The sequence below is a fragment of the Prunus avium genome, chromosome 4 (genome assembly GCF_965620075.1).
Source record: "Prunus avium chromosome 4, drPruAviu1.hap1.1, whole genome shotgun sequence".
In the NCBI taxonomy this organism is placed as follows: Eukaryota; Viridiplantae; Streptophyta; class Magnoliopsida; order Rosales; family Rosaceae; genus Prunus; species Prunus avium.
The window spans coordinates 20,724,939-20,742,927 of record NC_142287.1 but is presented as its reverse complement, the minus strand read 5'-3'; the positions used below and the strand labels follow the sequence as shown (position 1 = coordinate 20,742,927).

At 35.8% G+C, this 17,989-nt stretch overlaps 2 protein-coding genes across 2 annotated transcripts; one reads left to right on the top strand and one right to left on the bottom strand.

The window, feature by feature from the left end:
• Nucleotides 1-357: 357 nt before the first annotated feature.
• LOC110766643 (65-kDa microtubule-associated protein 1) lies at nucleotides 358-5,144 on the top strand. The gene is made up of 10 exons (XM_021970010.2): nucleotides 358-519; nucleotides 1,519-1,612; nucleotides 1,717-1,920; nucleotides 2,078-2,326; nucleotides 2,412-2,627; nucleotides 2,726-2,881; nucleotides 2,965-3,276; nucleotides 3,895-3,982; nucleotides 4,218-4,366; nucleotides 4,591-5,144. Exons 2-10 carry the CDS (start codon nucleotides 1,541-1,543, stop codon nucleotides 4,888-4,890), a joined length of 1,746 nt encoding a protein of 581 aa, XP_021825702.2. The 5' UTR covers nucleotides 358-519; nucleotides 1,519-1,540; the 3' UTR covers nucleotides 4,891-5,144.
• A 2,332-nt stretch (nucleotides 5,145-7,476) lies between these two features.
• On the bottom strand, nucleotides 7,477-12,044 carry LOC110766633 (indole-3-acetate O-methyltransferase 1-like). Its single transcript, XM_021970000.2, has 5 exons — nucleotides 11,885-12,044; nucleotides 10,714-10,812; nucleotides 10,181-10,597; nucleotides 8,963-9,238; nucleotides 7,477-8,067 (listed from the first exon to the last, which is right to left on the bottom strand). Exons 1-5 carry the CDS (start codon nucleotides 11,975-11,977, stop codon nucleotides 7,714-7,716), a joined length of 1,239 nt encoding a protein of 412 aa, XP_021825692.2. The 5' UTR covers nucleotides 11,978-12,044; the 3' UTR covers nucleotides 7,477-7,713.
• Between the last annotated feature and the right edge of the window lie 5,945 nt (nucleotides 12,045-17,989).

Here is a 17,989-nt window from a genome sequence, read left to right as displayed (position 1 = left end):
CGACGAATTTATAAAGTGTTACTTACCAAATCACCTAGCAATTAATTTGTAACAGTCAGTCACTCTGGTGGATGAAAACTAACAATACCATGGCGTGGCCAAACCTGTCAACTTGGCAAATTTCAAACATTTGTTAGGTTCTTCTGGTAATAGTCCAACTTGACCTTGACCGTGGACTGAACCCTATGGACTATCTCCCAGAACCCAGACAAAGAAGCAGTCAAAGCAGCAACTACCTCTAATAACTATCCTACAGTGTCAAATTCGTAATTAATCACCAAAACCCAGGGCATTACAGAATGGACATTTTCGGGACAATTTGATTATGGTATGTAAGGGCCCCACCTTTGTCCATTTTCATCTGCACAATGTTTTTAATCTTTTCCTTCTCTGTCCTGTGGTAGCTTCCATCACTCTCTCACTCTCAGAGATTGCACCGAGGAAGACACACTACGGCACTCACTCTCTTAGATCTGAAACCCACAAACCCCAAAAACCCTTTGCTCCAAGGACGATCTGGTGAGCATTTTCTCTGCTACACTCTCTGCTTTTCTGTTTCTTTCATTTTGTACGGTTTTTGTTTGGATATGGGGGTTCTAGTAGTTCTTGAGGGATCTGAGCGTTCTGAAATTTCTTGTTCATGATTAAATGTGAGGGTTTCTGGGTTGTGGGTTGTGGTTGGATAATGCAAATGAGGGTTCTTTCTTGGTGGGTTTTGTGTTGAGCATGCTCCACTTTGAAGTGAATTTTGTTATTGGGGTTTATAGTTGTGTTTGAGCTTGAGATTTTTTCTTGATGATTGGTTCTTGGTTTTGGATTTGGAATGTTGGATTTAGTGCTTTCATTTGGTTAAGTAAGTTGGGGTTAGTATAATGTGCTACTATGATTAGTGCTTTGTTTTTGGTGATGGGAAGATGAGGGGGAAAAATTTAGCATTCTTGATTCTTGCGTTCTATGTCTAGATTTTTAAGATCAGAATCTTTATTTTGCTTTTTTGACACTCCAAGTTGAAAGAAAGAAAACTAAAAACATGGTTCATTTGTTTGGGTTGCTTTAACTCGGTACTTCGATTGTAATTTTTGTTTACTGGGTAACATGATCTGATTTGCGTGATCTGTGTTTAGAACTTCATTTTTATTTTATCAAAATTTATTTCCGGGTTGAAGGTATTAATAGTTGACGGCTGTGATTTCCAGAACCCAGAAGATATAGAGAGGGCATCTCTGTGTTATGTTTATAGATACCATATAAAAATCACTCTGCTTTTGGCATTTGAAATTTTTTATCTTTTTTTATGGTATAGAATTTCAATTTCTAATGCTCAGCTGATGGTTGAGCTTAAACAGGGCTACTATGTATTTCTATCGTTTTATGAGGTTAATTTATACTTGTGGTCTTTTCTTATGCTTGATCCTTTTTACTGACTACTTACCGTCTTATATGACTGATGCTGACGGGTGTTTATGAACTATTTATGAAAATGTATTAAGTGTCTTCTTAACATTTTCGATGATGCAGTCTAGGTGGTGATTTAACAAAAATGGCTGTCACGGATGCTGAAAACCCTCGTCTTGGAGAAACGACTTGCGGTTCTTTACTGCAGAAACTGCAGGTAACTTATATATTTACCATTGTTTGTCTGTCTTTTTATTCCTCACTGTTTCTTTTTATGTAATGTGAAGATTGGATGTTGAACTAATCCATGATTTATTGCAGGAAATTTGGAATGAAGTTGGCGAGAGTGATGAAGAACGAGACAAAATGCTTCTTCAATTAGAGCAAGAGTGCTTAGATGTATACCAGAGGAAGGTCGAGCTGGCAGCAAATTCAAGGACACAGCTTCTTCAGGCATTGTCTGATGCCAAACTTGAACTTTCCAGTCTTGTATCAGCTCTTGGAGAAAAAAGTTTTGTCGGAGTTGTGAGTAATTACAAATTTTTTCTTCATCTTATTAAAAAAGAAATTACATATTTTTTCTTCGTATGAACTGATGATCTTTTATTGCTACATTAAAGCACGTTAATAATAGTCTATCATTTTGTCTTCTAAGTATAAAGAAGTGTTAACTTGTTCACAGCCCGAGAAGACTTCAGGAACAATCAAGGAACAGCTTGCTGCTATAGCACCAGTACTGGAGCAGCTGTGGAAACAGAAAGAGGACAGGGTGAAGGAGTTTTCTGATGTACAGTCACAGATACAAAAGATTTGTGGAGAAATTGCTGGGAACTTGAATCTCAGTGAGAGTCCTGCTGTTGATGAGTCTGATCTATCCCTGAAGAAATTAGATGAATATCAATCCCAACTTCATGATCTTCAAAAGGAAAAGGTAAATATATCTTATCCTCATGAACATGGCAAAATGCTTAATCTGCAATAAGTTCATAGTGTTAATTTCTCATTTGATCTGGCAGAGTGAAAGATTGCACAAGGTGCTTGAATTTGTGAGCACAGTGCATGACCTTTGTGCTGTACTTGGGCTGGACTTCTTGAGTACTGTTACAGAGGTCCATCCTAGCTTAAATGACTCAACTGGTGTGCAATCCAAAAGCATTAGCAATGATACTTTATCTAGGCTGGCGAAGACTGTCTTAGCACTAAAAGAAGATAAGAAGCAGAGGCTGCATAAGGTATTTCTTTATTCCTTTTTCTTTTTCATTTTTTGTGTTTTTAGAAAAATAATAATTTATATTTCGGATTAAATTTGACATTTATCTTCACTTTAAAGCTCCAAGAGTCAGCAAGACAACTACTTGATCTGTGGAATCTGATGGATACCCCTGATGAGGAAAGGGGATTCTTTGACCATGTTACCTGTAACATATCAGCTTCAGTGGATGAAGTGACTGTTCCTGGGGCTCTTGCCTTGGATCTGATTGAGCAGGTATATAGGCATATGATGTTCAGTGGTTTGTTAAAACAATTTATGATGGCTGTTTACTCATTTCTCGATTTTTTTTTTTGAAGACTGAGGTTGAAGTTGAGCGGCTTGATCAGCTGAAATCAAGCAGGATGAAGGAAATTGCATTCAAGAAGCAATCAGAGCTTGAGGAGATTTTTGCTCGAGCTCACATAGAAATAGATACAGAAGCTGCGAGAGAAAAGATTATGGAACTGATTGATTCTGGGAATGTTGAACCTACTGAATTACTCGCTGACATGGATGATCAAATAGCGAAAGCGAGGGATGAAGCTCTAAGCAGAAAGGATATATTGGACAAAGTTGAGAAATGGATGTCAGCCTGTGAAGAAGAGAGTTGGCTTGAGGACTACAATCGCGTAATTAAACTCTCCCTGAAATATCTTCCTATGCATGAATGTGAATTGTTGGCTGGACCTTATTGTGGAAAACAGAGTTTCATATGTTGCACAGTGCTCCCCATGCATTACGATAGACTCTTTTTTTGTTGTTGAAGAAGACGCGGGGGCTGGGGTGTGTTCATAATTGGATAGCCTTCACCTTCGCTATGCTCCTCCATTGGAGTACTACCCTAGACCTTTTCCATTGTTCTCTGTGAATTACTGTAGATGTCAGACATGCTAGAATTAGGTATTGTAATTCAACAGTTACTAGAATGAAGCTACTTGGTAAATAGGACCTGGGGAGGATCTATTAGAAGTACTACCCATCTAACCAACTGCCAAATATATATGAACATACAGGAAAATGTAACCATTTCATGGATGGGCTTAGGCATGGAGTTCTTGGGTTGCAGTCTTGCCTTTTCAGGATGGTTAGAGTAACCATGTAGTCCTTTAAAACCAATAATTGGCCTAGGAGATTCTATGCATATGACGTTGCGTCTGTGCAACCCACATGAATTTTGCTGATTTTTTATACTTGAATTTTCCAATTTTAGGCGTTTAATTGTAACCAACATTGTCTTGTTGAAACAGGATGAAAACAGGTATAATGCAAGTAGAGGCGCACACCTAAACCTCAAGCGTGCAGAGAAAGCACGTATTCTGGTTAACAAAATTCCAGGTAAGTGTAGAGGATAACACGGTTATGACGACTGTAGTCTTACAGGTGTAAATTTGACAGAAAGTGAGACGCATGAGTAAGGGAAGTTTTGTATGGCATGTACAGTGTAATATGTGCATGATCAAAGAAAATTAAACAATCCATGCTGTCAATTAACACTCCTTGACATGCTTACAATTCACCCGTTAGTTTCCAAATTTCTTATTTTTTTTTCTTCGTTTTCTTGGCAATACAGCTCTTGTGGACACATTGGTAGCCAAAACTCGTGGGTGGGAGGAAGATCATGGCATATCATTTACTTATGATGGTGTTCCTCTTCTTGCTATGCTAGATGAATATGCCATGCTTAGGCAAGACAGAGAAGAAGAGAAGCGGAGGATGAGGGTACGTTTTACTTGAATAGATAATTAAATGATTATTGATGATTATATGAGGTGATTAAATGCTCACTGATTTTTACATGAGTTGTTATGTGCCTAAGTAATTATGCTTGACATGACCTAAATCTAAATCTGACGTTTTAGTAGCCTTTTTATTTTGGTTTTTACATCAGTCTGAGTTCATTGCACTCTTGTATCAAATGGGATTATGCCCCATGGATTTTGCAGGATCAGAAGAAATATCAAGAGCTACAACACACAGAACAAGAAACCATATTTGGCTCAAAGCCTAGCCCTGCTCGACCAGTTGGCACAAAGAAGGTAGTAGGTCCTCGTGCAAATGGAGGTCCAAATGGAACTCCTAGCAGACGGCTATCACTCAATGCTCATCAAAATGGAAGCAGGTCTGTAACGAAAGATGCGAAGAAGGATCTTAGGCCTGTTGCTCCAATGAACTATGTTGAGATAGCAAAAGAGGATGCTGCGTCCCACATTTCTGGCTCTGATACAGTTCCGGTGTCACCATAATAGTAAGGGAGATAATTGTAGGTTACCTCTGTCAAATTTTAGTGTTTTTAACTAGTTACTGTTGTAGGGATATAATGTATGAAACAGTGAGGGTAAATTGGAGAGTGAACTGTGTGTACCTGTGCATGTTATGTTTTAGCATTCGGAGGCTTTCTAAATACACGTTGCGTTCTCTGTTCTTCATGTTTTGGCCGTAGCTATTCTGTGTTCGAAATAAAATCCTGTCTCTGCATTCTTGCCAGTAGACTTATGAATTTCGGTTCGTGAATGTTCTTGTTTCTTTTATTGTTTTGCTTTACAGGACTCCTAATCCATATTAAACTCTATAATGGATTTCCCTGTCTTGGTTGCAATGAACTTGGCCTGCACATTCCTCGTATACTAGTTAGGTAACTCCTAGCATTACCGAGAATTTTTCTTGGCATAGGCTGGGAAACATAAAACCATAGGAACTCGATGATCTTCAAAAAATTTAGAATTTATAATGGTGGCTAGGCTACAAAGTTCTTAAGGCTAGGATACAAAATTGTGTTGAAGTTAAAAAAAAAAAAAAAAAAAAAATCAATGACAGATCTTTCATTTTCACCCTTCTTAGGGAACTGGCCTCATGGATTGGATAGATGCAAACAAGGCAACAAGTTGCTTTGTCCTTATGGGTTTGCAATTATTCTTAATCTGTATCTAACAACTTTGTTTGCTAACGACGGCTTTGTTTCTATCTACAAAATTAACTAGAAGGTAAAACCTTGTCCTGGATAATCCAAGAGAGTTTGTACGATTGGTCATAAATTTTTTTTTACTGGATTTACGGTGATCACAAAATCTATTTCTACATATTTGCTCTGACAAATTGGAGATGCTGATGTTGCTCTTCAGTTTTTTCACCTCTAAACGATAGCTTCAAGGAGATACTTGCCTCAAACAAGAGACGGAGGACAGTGAAAAGTACTTTTAACCCTTAGGTGGGATTGGATATATGTAGATAACAATGAAGTTACCTCACTAAGAAACTCCCAATTAATATTGTTGGAGAAAACGAGGAATCAAAGCTTCATATAAATATGGGCTCAGTATGCTTCACCGTATGCTGAGACCACATCAAAGTATATGTTGTTCCATTTATGAGCACTATACTATTTTGCAACTCCTAGGAAAAATTAGAGAAATGGGTGTGAGTAATTACTTTTGCTTTGGCCAAATTTCAAGCCCTCAGAGATTTGCTAAGGAAGAGTTTGATGATCAAAATGTTAGCTTCACAACCTCAGTCATGGAGTTTATGAAGCCAAAATGCTTATGGGGAGAAAAGAAGAACATGTGGAAGAAATTAGTGCAGCCCAATAAAGAGCGGCAGCAGATGAAAATGGTGAAGAAGGAGCTCACTTTAGAAGAGTGGTTCTTAGCTTCATCGCCGTGCGAAAAAGATGATAACAGCCTATGTAATATTAAAGAAGGTGATTCTGAAAAGAACTGGCTTTATCCACGTTTGGGTGGAGAGGATTCGGATGATTTTACCTCCAAGAATTCAAGGGACAGTTTTTCTTTGCAGAGGCTGTTGACCATTGAAATGGTTGATAGTGGAAAAAGTGATGCCTATGCTCCTTGCTTGTGCAGAAGTGAAAGTAGTGGGAAGCTAAAGAAAAGGGTGACCTTTAGACTTCCAGAAGAGGCTGATATATTCATATTCTGTTCACCAGACCAAGGTGATTATAAAGAGTGATTTAAAATGTAGTAAATTATGTATAATATGAATATATAGATATATAGGTATATACATTATACTGCTTGCTTGATTGCTCCTTGTTCTTGGGCAATTTTAAAAATGCTGATTTTCATTATGGATCAATCTCTAGACACTATGGGGATGATGGAAGAAATTTAAGAGTTGTTATCATATTTAAATGAATGTTTCAATTGCAATTGTGCAGGCTGGCTTAAATTTATAAAGTTAAGATTATGTTCCAAAAAAAAAAGAGAGTTTATAATGGATTAATAATTTTTAATTAAAAATGTAAAATAATGAATGATATTGTTCTCAATTACCATGTTTATTAGAAAATGCTTGGAGTGCAATTTGAATTAATTTGAAGACTCAATGCTCTTAGGGATAATATTTTTTGAGTGATTGTCGTCATACTTGATGGACACCTGGATACACAAACGTACGATACTTTTTTTTTTTTTTTCTATAATTTTTTTGGGTATCCACGTGTCTAGCAAGTATCGCGAAAATAGCTCAAAAGCAATTGTGAATAGCATTCCTCATATTGTTTAGTTAACAATTAATATTAAACGATTAGTAAGGCAGCCCATTTAATAAAGAAGTAATATAGTTTAAAAATTAAAACTTTTGAAAAGAAAGAACACCTTTGTTTAGTTAGCAACTGAAATAACTACCATAACAACCCAGCACCTTGTATTAAAAAGAATTAAATTGAAGAAATGGGGAAGAAAGAAAAGTAGAGGTAACTAATCAAATGGCATTGCAAAAGCCAAGAGGGTGTTAGGTCAAATTGAAACTCCTCATTCAAACAACTATATAAATCACATGATACAGACAAAATAATAAGCTATAAAGGAAGAGAAAAGTGAAAAAGGTGGCTTCATTTCCCTAATTCATTCAAAGGAACACAAAGTCATAAAGGCCATCAAGTATATTAATAAAAGGTCACTACACCACAGTCAATGATAACACAAAACAAGCTCACACAAGGAGGAGAAAAGAGGATTGTGTCCCAACCTTAACTTTTTCTTCTCTCTCTCTCTTGTGTGTTGGATTCTTTTTCCTCTACGCAATGAAAATAAGAAAAAGGGCATACTCCCTAACTAAGCAAGAGAAAGTGATGCCACTATGTGAAGGAATTGTAACTGCTCCAGTAGCTCTTTGGATTGGCCTGTGCCCCTTTGTTCCACTCTTGCAAACAACTCATTGCCAAGGTGGTCGCCGATGTGTGCATCCACGAGTACTCCGGCGACACTCCTACAGCTATTGGCAAGGGCTCGACCCACTTCAGCTGCATCATCAGGTTGGTTCACTACAAGGGGGCTTCCTCCTTTGAAAATCTCAAGCTTGTTTATGGTGAATGAGCCAACATCTTCCACTACTTCCTTGAAGTCTTGTAAACTTGAGGCATACACAGGAATATTGAAACTGTCACGTTTCTCACTAGTGATAAGACCCTACAAAAAATTGGTAGATGATAGTTTAATAATTAATCTATAGATCACAATCAATCTTCAATAATAGCTAGGTTAATTACACAAAAGGCTAATTTTCACGAATGTTGAAACTGTCACGTTTCTCACTAATGATAAGACTCAACAAAATATTAATTAGCGGATAGTTTAATAATTAACCTATAGATCACAATTCATAGGCATAAAGCACTGTCACATCCCGGAACTTTGGCTCACATGCAAAAATGTATTAAACTAAGTAGATCCCAACCTGGTTAATCAGACTGCTTAATGTCCTATTTTTTCAACCAGATAGGCAATAATAATTGATGATTGGGATTAGCAAATGAGTTGTATCAGATATCGTCTAAATGCAAGGCTATATATGATTGAGGGACAAGATCTTTTAGGAACGTACATGCTCTGACTTTCTTCAAATGCAATTTGAAGTCTTTTTTCTTTATTTATTTTTTCCATCACCTTCTAGTTCTTATCTAAGATATGATTATACTTTTGTGTTAAAACAAGCCCTACGCATACCCAATTGATCCATGACCAATAATAGCTATGATTTTGCCGACAGTACTTGATACCTATGAACAAATAGAGGGGCTTGATCAATTTTAGGGAGAGTATCCAACGGCTAGAATCGGCCTAACTAAATCATAACCAGTGAAAATTCATAATAAGGTCTTGTGAAACCAATAAGACCTAATCATGCATATCTCTTTTATCTTTTCCTCAGCTTTTTGGTCTGCCAATTGAAGCTCAGAAATGTGTCTATACGCCTATATGGTATTATTATACATTGCACATTGCACTACGGATTTTTACTAGTCACACCATTATTATATGCAATGTTAATTTTGTGACAATACATATTATATATTATGATTACCTCTTGGACAAGATCATCCCAAGCATCCTGAAAGTGGGTCCCAAAGAGAAGGCCTGGGCCACTTTGGTCAGTGGGGTCCACTGAGGTCCTGCCCAAGCAGACAAGAAACATGGAGCCACCTTTTTTGAGCTCCATGGCTCTTGACCTGAGAAAGCTTGCCAAGTCTGTCTGGAACTGCTTCTTGTATGCAATGGCTGTGCTCTCATTTGCTCCATGAATGAACACCCTCCCTTTGTTGTAGGCTGCTGATCTCTTGTCTAGCACACTCTCTGGCACCTGGGCCCCACGCAACACATAAAAGAATTATTAGTGATAATCTACTCTAAATTAACCGATCTAATCTACGGAAAGGTGAATATAAAGAGTGGACTCACTATCTTAACCAACTCACATCTGCAATATGTCCAAGTCTAAGATTTGAATTTTTACTACACAACAAAATAACCATTGAAAATCCCGAGCATTTGCATAAAGTTGCATGCTCATAAGCCAGTTGCTTAAATACTTCAAAACATTTGACCAGGCTCGCTCTGCTTTTGTTTGATCTTTTTGGTCTAACCGATTGGACTTTTAGTCTTTTTTACCTTGAATGCAATGCATTTTGGCTTTCAACTTTGCTAGTTGTTGAGTGGTGACGACAATTATGCAGTTGGTAGATTGCTGTAGACAGACTGAATGAAATGATTTAGAAGCTTTTGTTTCTAATTAAATACCATTAACCCATTAATTAATCTAGCCTTTGTGACTTGATTAGGCAATCTATAGCTAAGCATACAATTATTAAGGTTGGGGTATTAAATATTTCCTAATTAATTTTAACTAGGGTAGACATATTTCCTAATTAATTTTAACTAGGGTAAGAATAATTACTAATTTTAACTTTGGTTTATGATCAGTTCTTCCCAACCCTAAAGACCATAAATTAGGGGCATTAACTTTTTGACCTACTCAAAGCAGGCAAGAAAAACAGATAAATGCTTAAAATATTTCAACGTTTAGTTGTTTTTTATTTTATTTTTTATAAACACCTTTTGCACAAGTGTGGACGTGGCACATTATCCTTGGAAACAAACAAGTATTAATTAGTTTCACATATTTGTCATCACCAACCTAGAGTTTTGAACGTACTATATTACACTATAAAAAATAAATTAAGTGACAAAATAAGATTATTAGTTAGTAAGTATCTATCACAACCAATAATAATGGGTTAATTACCTGCGAGAGCCAATGCAAGGAAAACGCCGAGTGGAAAAGGTCGATGGACCTCGACGGGAAGAGCCGCCTGTAGAAGGAGCCGGGGACGCCAGCAGCAAAGTAGGAGCGGTGGCTGTCGGCGGCGAGGGTCTCCTCCATGCTGCCGCCGTGGTTGGCCATAGGAGGGAGGAGCTGGAAGAGGGTGTTGAAGTCATTGCTAGGGAGATCAGAGAAAAAGGCTGAGAACTCAGGTGGGTCATATCCCAAGGCCTCATAGCGCTTGGACATGTGTTTGATGATCACATCTACGATGTAGATGGTGTTGCTTCCACTTGAGCATCCAAGGTCCACAACCACGAAGGGGACTTGTGGAGAGCTCAGCTGCACATTGTCTAGGGTTTCTTTAAGCAGGTGAAGCATGGATCTTGCATGTATGGCCTGAAAAATTGAAGGACACAATTACTTGTGCAGATAAAGAAAATGATGAAAACACATTGAACAAATTTTGATTAGTGTTAATTAAATTGAGCAACTGGTTTAATTAAAGGACTAACCTGGGCTTGGGAATTGTTGGCATAGCTGGACTCTCCTTTGCCTCCTTTCATGCTAAATATCTTCTCGAGCTTTATACTTGAAACTACAACGTCGTCTCCCTTGGGAGCCATGAATTTGATCAATTAAGGAGAAATATTTGTAAAAAGATTAATATTGCGATGAGGGTGAAGGGTGAAGTTGGAAAATGGTGGGTATATATAGAGGGAGAGAAAGGGAGAAAGGAGAGAGAGATAGAAGGGTGTTGTTATTTTTGTTTTTCTTTTCCGAAGAGTGTGTGAGAATAAATTATGATATAGTGCATTTTGGAGTGGCATGATGGCGAGCTAGCTCTTTAATTGTGTTCCCTAAAGAATTTTCCATGTGCACCAAGTTGGCGTTGATGTGACAATGCTCTTTAATTAGCCTTAAAAGTATGGGCCGTTGATATGTTTGTCATTTTGTAAAAACTTGGATTTAGGCGATCGGGATCTACTTTAGTGAAAAAGAATCTTAATTCGCATACTAATAGTTTTAAATTCGAATCCCATAATACCATAGTAATGTGTGTGAGAAACTTTTTTATCTGTAGTTTAGATTATACTTGTGCTAAAAAAAAAGGGACTTAGATTTGGGCTTATTGGGGTTTTACGGTTTTTGCTGTTGATATTATGAAGGTTTGAATGTCCAATTATTTATTGAGGGGACATGTAGCCCGACCTCTACACATACCATCTACAGTAGAGTATCCTAAATTATTATACCATCTACAGTAGAGTATCCTAAATAAATAATATCAGAAGTTATCTCAAACCAAACTAATATAAATAAGTCACACATAGAAAATAAATCTTTCGTAGACTCAACATGATATATTCAAAACTCAACAAATACTTCTAGTTATTAATCAAATCGAAGTGGTGCAAATTTAGTTCAATAGTTTTCTGTTTAAAATATGTAACACACATTAAAAGTTCCATTTCTTGTCTCTAATATTATTTATTCCGATTTTCGTCGAATTCTAGTAGCTTGTTCTTGCTTCCATTCTGTTAAATAGCTCAAGTTCTGTCAACAAAGTTGACAATGGTTTGCCAAATTGAACATTAAGAAAAACAAAACCTATAACAAAACAAAACTTATAATTAATCCGACCTAAACAGGCTAAGCTACACGGAGAAGAGAAAGAAAGTAAACCTGGGATTTGGAATTTTTGCCTTCTTCCTTGCATCCAGGCAAGCTCTCAACCTTCATATGAGAAACAGCAACTTGGTATCCATTTGAAGCCATGGTTCTGGGGTAAGAAAAGATGCTAAAATTGTTCAATGCTTATGGATGCAGATGCAGTGAGAGGTATTGTTTGTACATATTTATATATGTAAAATCAGTGGTCACAAATTTCTTGAATATGGTAATATATAATTAGTGACGGTTATACATTAAAGGCATTTTAAAGAAACTTCCAATTATGCCCTAAATTAAAAGAGTAAAAAACTGATACGTTAAAGGTATAACAACGGTTAGAAACAAATTTTCTTCTTGGAAAAAAAAACATCTCTTCCTATTTCCCGGAGTAACTTCCTTCCCATACCGACATGCATAGCATGTGACCTTTGTCAACAGAAAAACGGTAAGTTTAAGAGAAGATTTAATAACGTAAGGATTATACTTTAAATTTATTATTATTATTATTATTATTATTATTATTTTACCAAAATTAGAAAGAAAGAGGGGAGTTTTCTCACACACATACATGTATACACACTTACATGCATAGCGAGCATGGAAATTTCTAATGATAATAAAAATCAAGATTTATTGTTTAAGTGGTTAAGAGCATGATCTATTTTATGTATATTATATTCCGAGTAAGTGACAGTTATATATCTATCATACTATATACCCCAGGATTAAAATGGCAGTTATGTACCTTTTTATATTGTATGATATTAATAATAGATTTACTAATTAATTAAAGGTAATACAGTAATTTAGTATTAGTTTTTAATCACCAATTTTTCTCTCCAACCGATACTTTTCTTTTAATTACTGTAACTGCTCCTACAACAACTTCCGTCAACACATGTATAACATGCGTGGAAGTTTCTAATGGTATATTATATAAAATGTATAGCTTGCAAACTTGTCTTTCTCTTGCCAACGAGGCCTATCTGAGTGGAAAAATGTCTTGATTTGCAGACCAGAGGTCTCAGGTTCGAACACCCATGCCATCTTGATTGTATGTGTGTGAAAAAAAAAGTCGTCTTTCTCTAGAAACTCTAAGGAACTCTCTTTAAAAAATTTAAAAAAACCTCAAGAACTTAGCTCCAGTCATTGTCCCCTTTGGGGGTGGTGGCCTCATTCCCCACCCCTCTCTCCCCTCCCCTCCCCTTTCTTCCCTCATCTCCTCCTAGTTCATGCTTTCTCTCTTGGAACCGTTTACCAATTTTTTGGTGTGTCAGCAATGTTTTTGAGAGAATAAAGATAGGATTTTATTGATAGGAACACAACTAGTACAAAAAACCGGGTTATGTCGTGGGGATTAGGCGAGTTTTTCTACACACACGGGCTCAATCATAAGTCTAATCGAATAGCCTTATCCTCTCAACCGCAAGCGAGAAAAGAAACCTTACCACAACAATGTTTAAAAAAGTAAGCACTGGTAACATTATCTTTTTGCATGATAGTTTGAACCTAATTAGACCTCCACCTAATCCCACCAATCTCAAACCACATGAATTAAAGCCCCCTGGCCATCTCTATATGTGGATTTCAAAATATTTGAAATAGATACATAAATACATAGAGACCGACCATGCTGAAAAAGGAAACAATGGAGTGCATATACTCCTACAAACGTTTTTATTATTACAAGAAATGTGTCTTGCATTTCTGCTATAAATTAATTAAGAGAGAATTATTGGCCAATAATCCTTCCTAAAAACGTATATATAAACTGATGAATAGAAGAAATTATGGATAGGATTACTCTAAGATCCAACTTTAATTGGATTATGAGGACCAAAGCAATCTATTAAAAGCCAAATGATGACTAATAATTCTCTTATTAATTAATTTAACCATCGCCCCATAATCAAGGTTTCCTTTTCGTCCCAAATTAATTCAAGTTTGAAAAGTTTTAGAATTGTTTGACTTGTTGTCTTTTTACCAACTCAATCCAACCGAAAGGGCAATAGGCTTAATTGGATTGGTTGGTTCTTTGGATGAGATAAGTTTTCATCAACGCAGTAAACAATTAATTTATGTAATGAGTGCCACCATTATCAACATTTCATGCACATGAAAACGTAATAGATTAGATGGTAAAAGAATGTCAACATCTTTCTCTTGTCAATTGGCAGATAATCTAACATTCAAACATTATAAATTGATAGATTGTTAAACTGTTAATCTTTCATGTTACGTTGTTAAATTGTTAAGGGTGTTGTTAAACGAATCTTAAAATTAACTGAGTATACACTCTATGATCTAAGTACACCCTAATATTTAAATCAAAATGTAAAATTAACTAAGTACACCCTATTTACGTACCAAAAATACTTTTGATACACCCTAATACACTCTATCACACAAAGAAAAAGAAAAAGAAAAGGAAAAGCAATCCATTACGTGTTAAAAGGAAATTCCCAAAACATATAAACAGTAGAAGAAATAAACAAAGAATGGAGGAGGAGATGAATTGTTACACAATTTCAAAGTCAAAATATTGAAAACCAAGTGTAAACACTCCAACTTTATTTGACTTTTGTCTTTAACCCAAAAGGGATTGATGAATGTTCATCAGACCCAATCGAGCAAAGCTCATAATTTACGTCTTGTTCCGAAGACTCTTTTAACTCTTCCACCAGAAGATCCCGAAGAAAGGTTTCTGAGGAATTGTAAAGTAAAAAAAATAGTCTTTCAAAAATTAGAAAAAGAAAAAAAAAAGAAAGGAAAAAAGAAGGGTGTTGTTAAACGAACCCTAAAATTAAGTAGGGTGTACTTATTAAAATTACATTTGTTTCACAATTCAATATATTGTAATCAGTATATTTGACAGAAAACATTCTTTATCAAAAGAAAATTCGTTCCCAATATTTTTTTTTATTACAGGAAAACAGCCAATTAATAGTCTTTCTAGATTTGCAATATTCAAAATAGAGACCTCAGAGAATGCGGAAGAGGCCAACAAGGTTTAGCCCAGTGAAAAATATTCTTTACTTGCAGACCAGAGGTCTCATCTCAGGTTTGAACCGTAATGACATCTTGGTTGTGTGTGAGAGATAAAGATAGAGATAGAGATATTAGAGTTAATGATTGACCTACAATATAACACTCTCAAAGGAAGTGGGAAAGGCACAATTTTCACAAACTTGTAGTGAAAGTATACGACCCTAATGTTCTTTTTAACAAAATTTCTGAAGATCTGGAATCTTGTTCTTGCTTTTGCTCTCTTTGTACTTTATTTTCAGCCTCTATGACATATGAGAGATCTGAGTCATATGACCTTTTTGCAACTTCTCTCAAAGTTCTTCAATGCCCCGTGATGGTCGCCGGTTCACATGAAACAAGGCAGGGCCACATTCTTCTTCTTCTTCTTCTCATCCATTACTTTTCCTTAACTTCGCAAATTAACCATCCCTATAACATATATATATATATATATATATATAATATCACGAGTCAATTATCATCCTCAATTATAGCTTACAGGGTCATTTCATTTTGATACTCAACTATAGCAATGTAAAATCTTTTTTGTGGAGTATGTAACAGAAAGTTAAAATTGTAACCCTACGAAAAATTTATGGACAATGTTGCGACGTTTTGCAAGTCGGGTACGAAAATGAAATGGCCCCTAGAGTTTGAAAGGGCTAAAATGTAATTTACTATGATATTATTATTATCTGTAGGCATAATAATTCATGCAAAAGGTACATATAGTGTGATTACGTAACTTTCTATTATAATAGTGGAGTGGATATGTGAAGTAATCACTCTACTTTGAATTGGTCTTGGCCGCTGGATTGTGATGTGATGATGCGTTTTATACTAATGGCGTAGTACTTCAATATTGACTAAGAGTTTATTATGTTTTTGGGGTTTCTTGAAGAAAAGGATGGTAAAATGTTAGCTCAGTAGCAAAGGTGGAATGGTAAAAAAAGAGAGATGATCCCTAGTTTTTTGTCACTTTTGTGCTGCTTGTGTGTCATGAAATTTTGTCTGCCACTATGGCCCCCTCCCTTTTTGTGTCCAATTCAGTTAGAAATCGCCATACAAGATAAATAATAGAAGAGGAAGGACTATCATAAACAAGTACACACCAGTGTGATTTTATATGCATGACACCGCTTGCATATATATTTTCATGACAAAATGCTAGGTATCTTTCCTCTTTTGCCCTTTTTTTTTTGACTCCGTTCACTTTATGTCAAGCGTATTTCACTCACACATAAATTTATGTATTTAAAGTGTTTAAGAACTTTTTATATTCTTTTAAAATTAAGTAAATGTGTATGGGAAATGCGATAAGAGGAAAGCAAGAGGAGAATGTAGCTAGCATTCCTGTATTTTTATTGGACACGGTTCTTAGCTTCTTTAAAGGCAGACTAAAATAGAGTACCACTAGAAAATGCTCATCCATTTATTACAATCCTTATCCGAAAATCATGATTTTGTAACACATTGGAGGAACAGCCCTCCCAAAATCATTCAAACTAAGTCATAGTTTGGTATAAATTTATGAGGCAAAATCAAACATAGGGTTGGGTTATGTGAGGACAAAGATAAGCCTATGTGGTATATAGATATATTCATCAAAGCATTTCGTAGGTTTTAGCCTCTGAATATTACGTTTTTTTTTCTTTAATAGTTCTGGTTCCCCTAATAGAGTAGGACTTTTGCAATGCTTGATTGGCTTACAAGGTTGAGTTTGCACATCCCCATACACACTGTTTTTCATCTGAGTGAGTGTTGATAACAATAGGACATGTATTCTGAGGTGCTGCACTGTGTTTTGTGCTCTGAGAGAGAGAGAGAGAGAGAGAGAGAGAGAGAGAGAGAGAGAGAGAGAGAGAGAGAGAGAGAGAGAGAGTTAAGTTTAGGCATTAATATATTTTGGGTCGATGGATCTGAATGGATGTAATAGAAAGCAACCATAATAAAAGGGAATAGGTCCTCTAGCTAGCTAAAGCTTGATTCAACGGTATTGGGAATTGAAGGCCTGCATGTAATATTTTGATCCGGATCACGAGCATCAAGCAAATAATTTTTGTTTAATGGTCAAGATTTTAATTTGTTACGTTACATGATTAGCAACTATGAGGCTCTGATCTCTTTTAAAAATTAAAAATAAAAACTATGAGGCTTTTGTTATAAAACTAGGGGGAATTGTAGACAACAATAAGAGGAAGAGAAATACAGAGAATTTGTTCTATGAACTTGTATCAAATTCACTTATTCATCTTTGATAAGCGCCTATTTATAGGCTTACAATAGAGGTATTTAACCCACAATTTATAGCTACTAATTACAATAATAAGGGCATAGGTAACAAAGCAATAAGGGGTGGAGGTAATGGATGTTATGGTGGTCATTCACATTCCATAGATTTATAACAGCTCTGATGGTTTTTGAAGTCTTTTTATATAATCAGAAAATCAAATGTTTGACTTAATCTAATTCTAACTCATTTTGTTACTCATCTTCATCAATCGATGGGGATGAGCATAATCCGTCTTTAACTAGAGAGGATTAAGATGATTTTACCTCCAAGAATTCAAGGGACAGTTTTTCTTTGCAGAGGTTGTTGATTATGTTGAAATGGTTGATAGCGGAAAAGTTCGTGCAGAAGTGAAAGTAATTCTGGGAATGTAGAGAAAAGGGTGAGCTTTATGCTACCAGAAGATATGCTGATATATTCATATTTTGTTCATGTCACGCTCCAACCCACGGATTTAAGTAACATTGGGTTAAGACGTGATCTACACCTTAATTATAGAATTTAATAAAAACAATAACTAAAATGTGAAGAAACATTTAAGTAAATAAAATAAATATCTCACATAGAATATTCAGCAAAAACGACAACATCTGAAATCTTAAAAATTTTACATTATTTTACAAGTTAGAACTACTCGAAAATCCACAAAAAGAGTAGCTCATTATTCATCCACAAGCTATGTATACACTACACTCTATAGATATGCCAAAATCATCACAAGTTCTAGATTTCAGGTTCGGTACCTGTTGTGTGGATGTCAGCTGCACCAAAATGGATTAAGCTGCATCCTCAACTTGTGA

Coding starts and splice junctions, on each gene's coding strand:
- LOC110766643 (XM_021970010.2), top strand. CDS start 1,541: ATGGCTGTCACGGATGCTGAAAACCCTCGTCTTGGAGAAACGACTTGC. Junction 1,921..2,077: donor AAAAAAGTTTTGTCGGAGTT/GTGAGTAATTAC, acceptor ACTTGTTCACAG/CCCGAGAAGACTTCAGGAAC. Junction 2,628..2,725: donor AGAAGCAGAGGCTGCATAAG/GTATTTCTTTAT, acceptor TTCACTTTAAAG/CTCCAAGAGTCAGCAAGACA.
- LOC110766633 (XM_021970000.2), bottom strand. CDS start 11,977: ATGGCTTCAAATGGATACCAAGTTGCTGTTTCTCATATGAAGGTTGAG. Junction 10,813..11,884: donor GCAAAAATTCCAAATCCCAG/GTTTACTTTCTT, acceptor ATGGCTCCCAAG/GGAGACGACGTTGTAGTTTC. Junction 10,598..10,713: donor CCAACAATTCCCAAGCCCAG/GTTAGTCCTTTA, acceptor TCAATTTTTCAG/GCCATACATGCAAGATCCAT.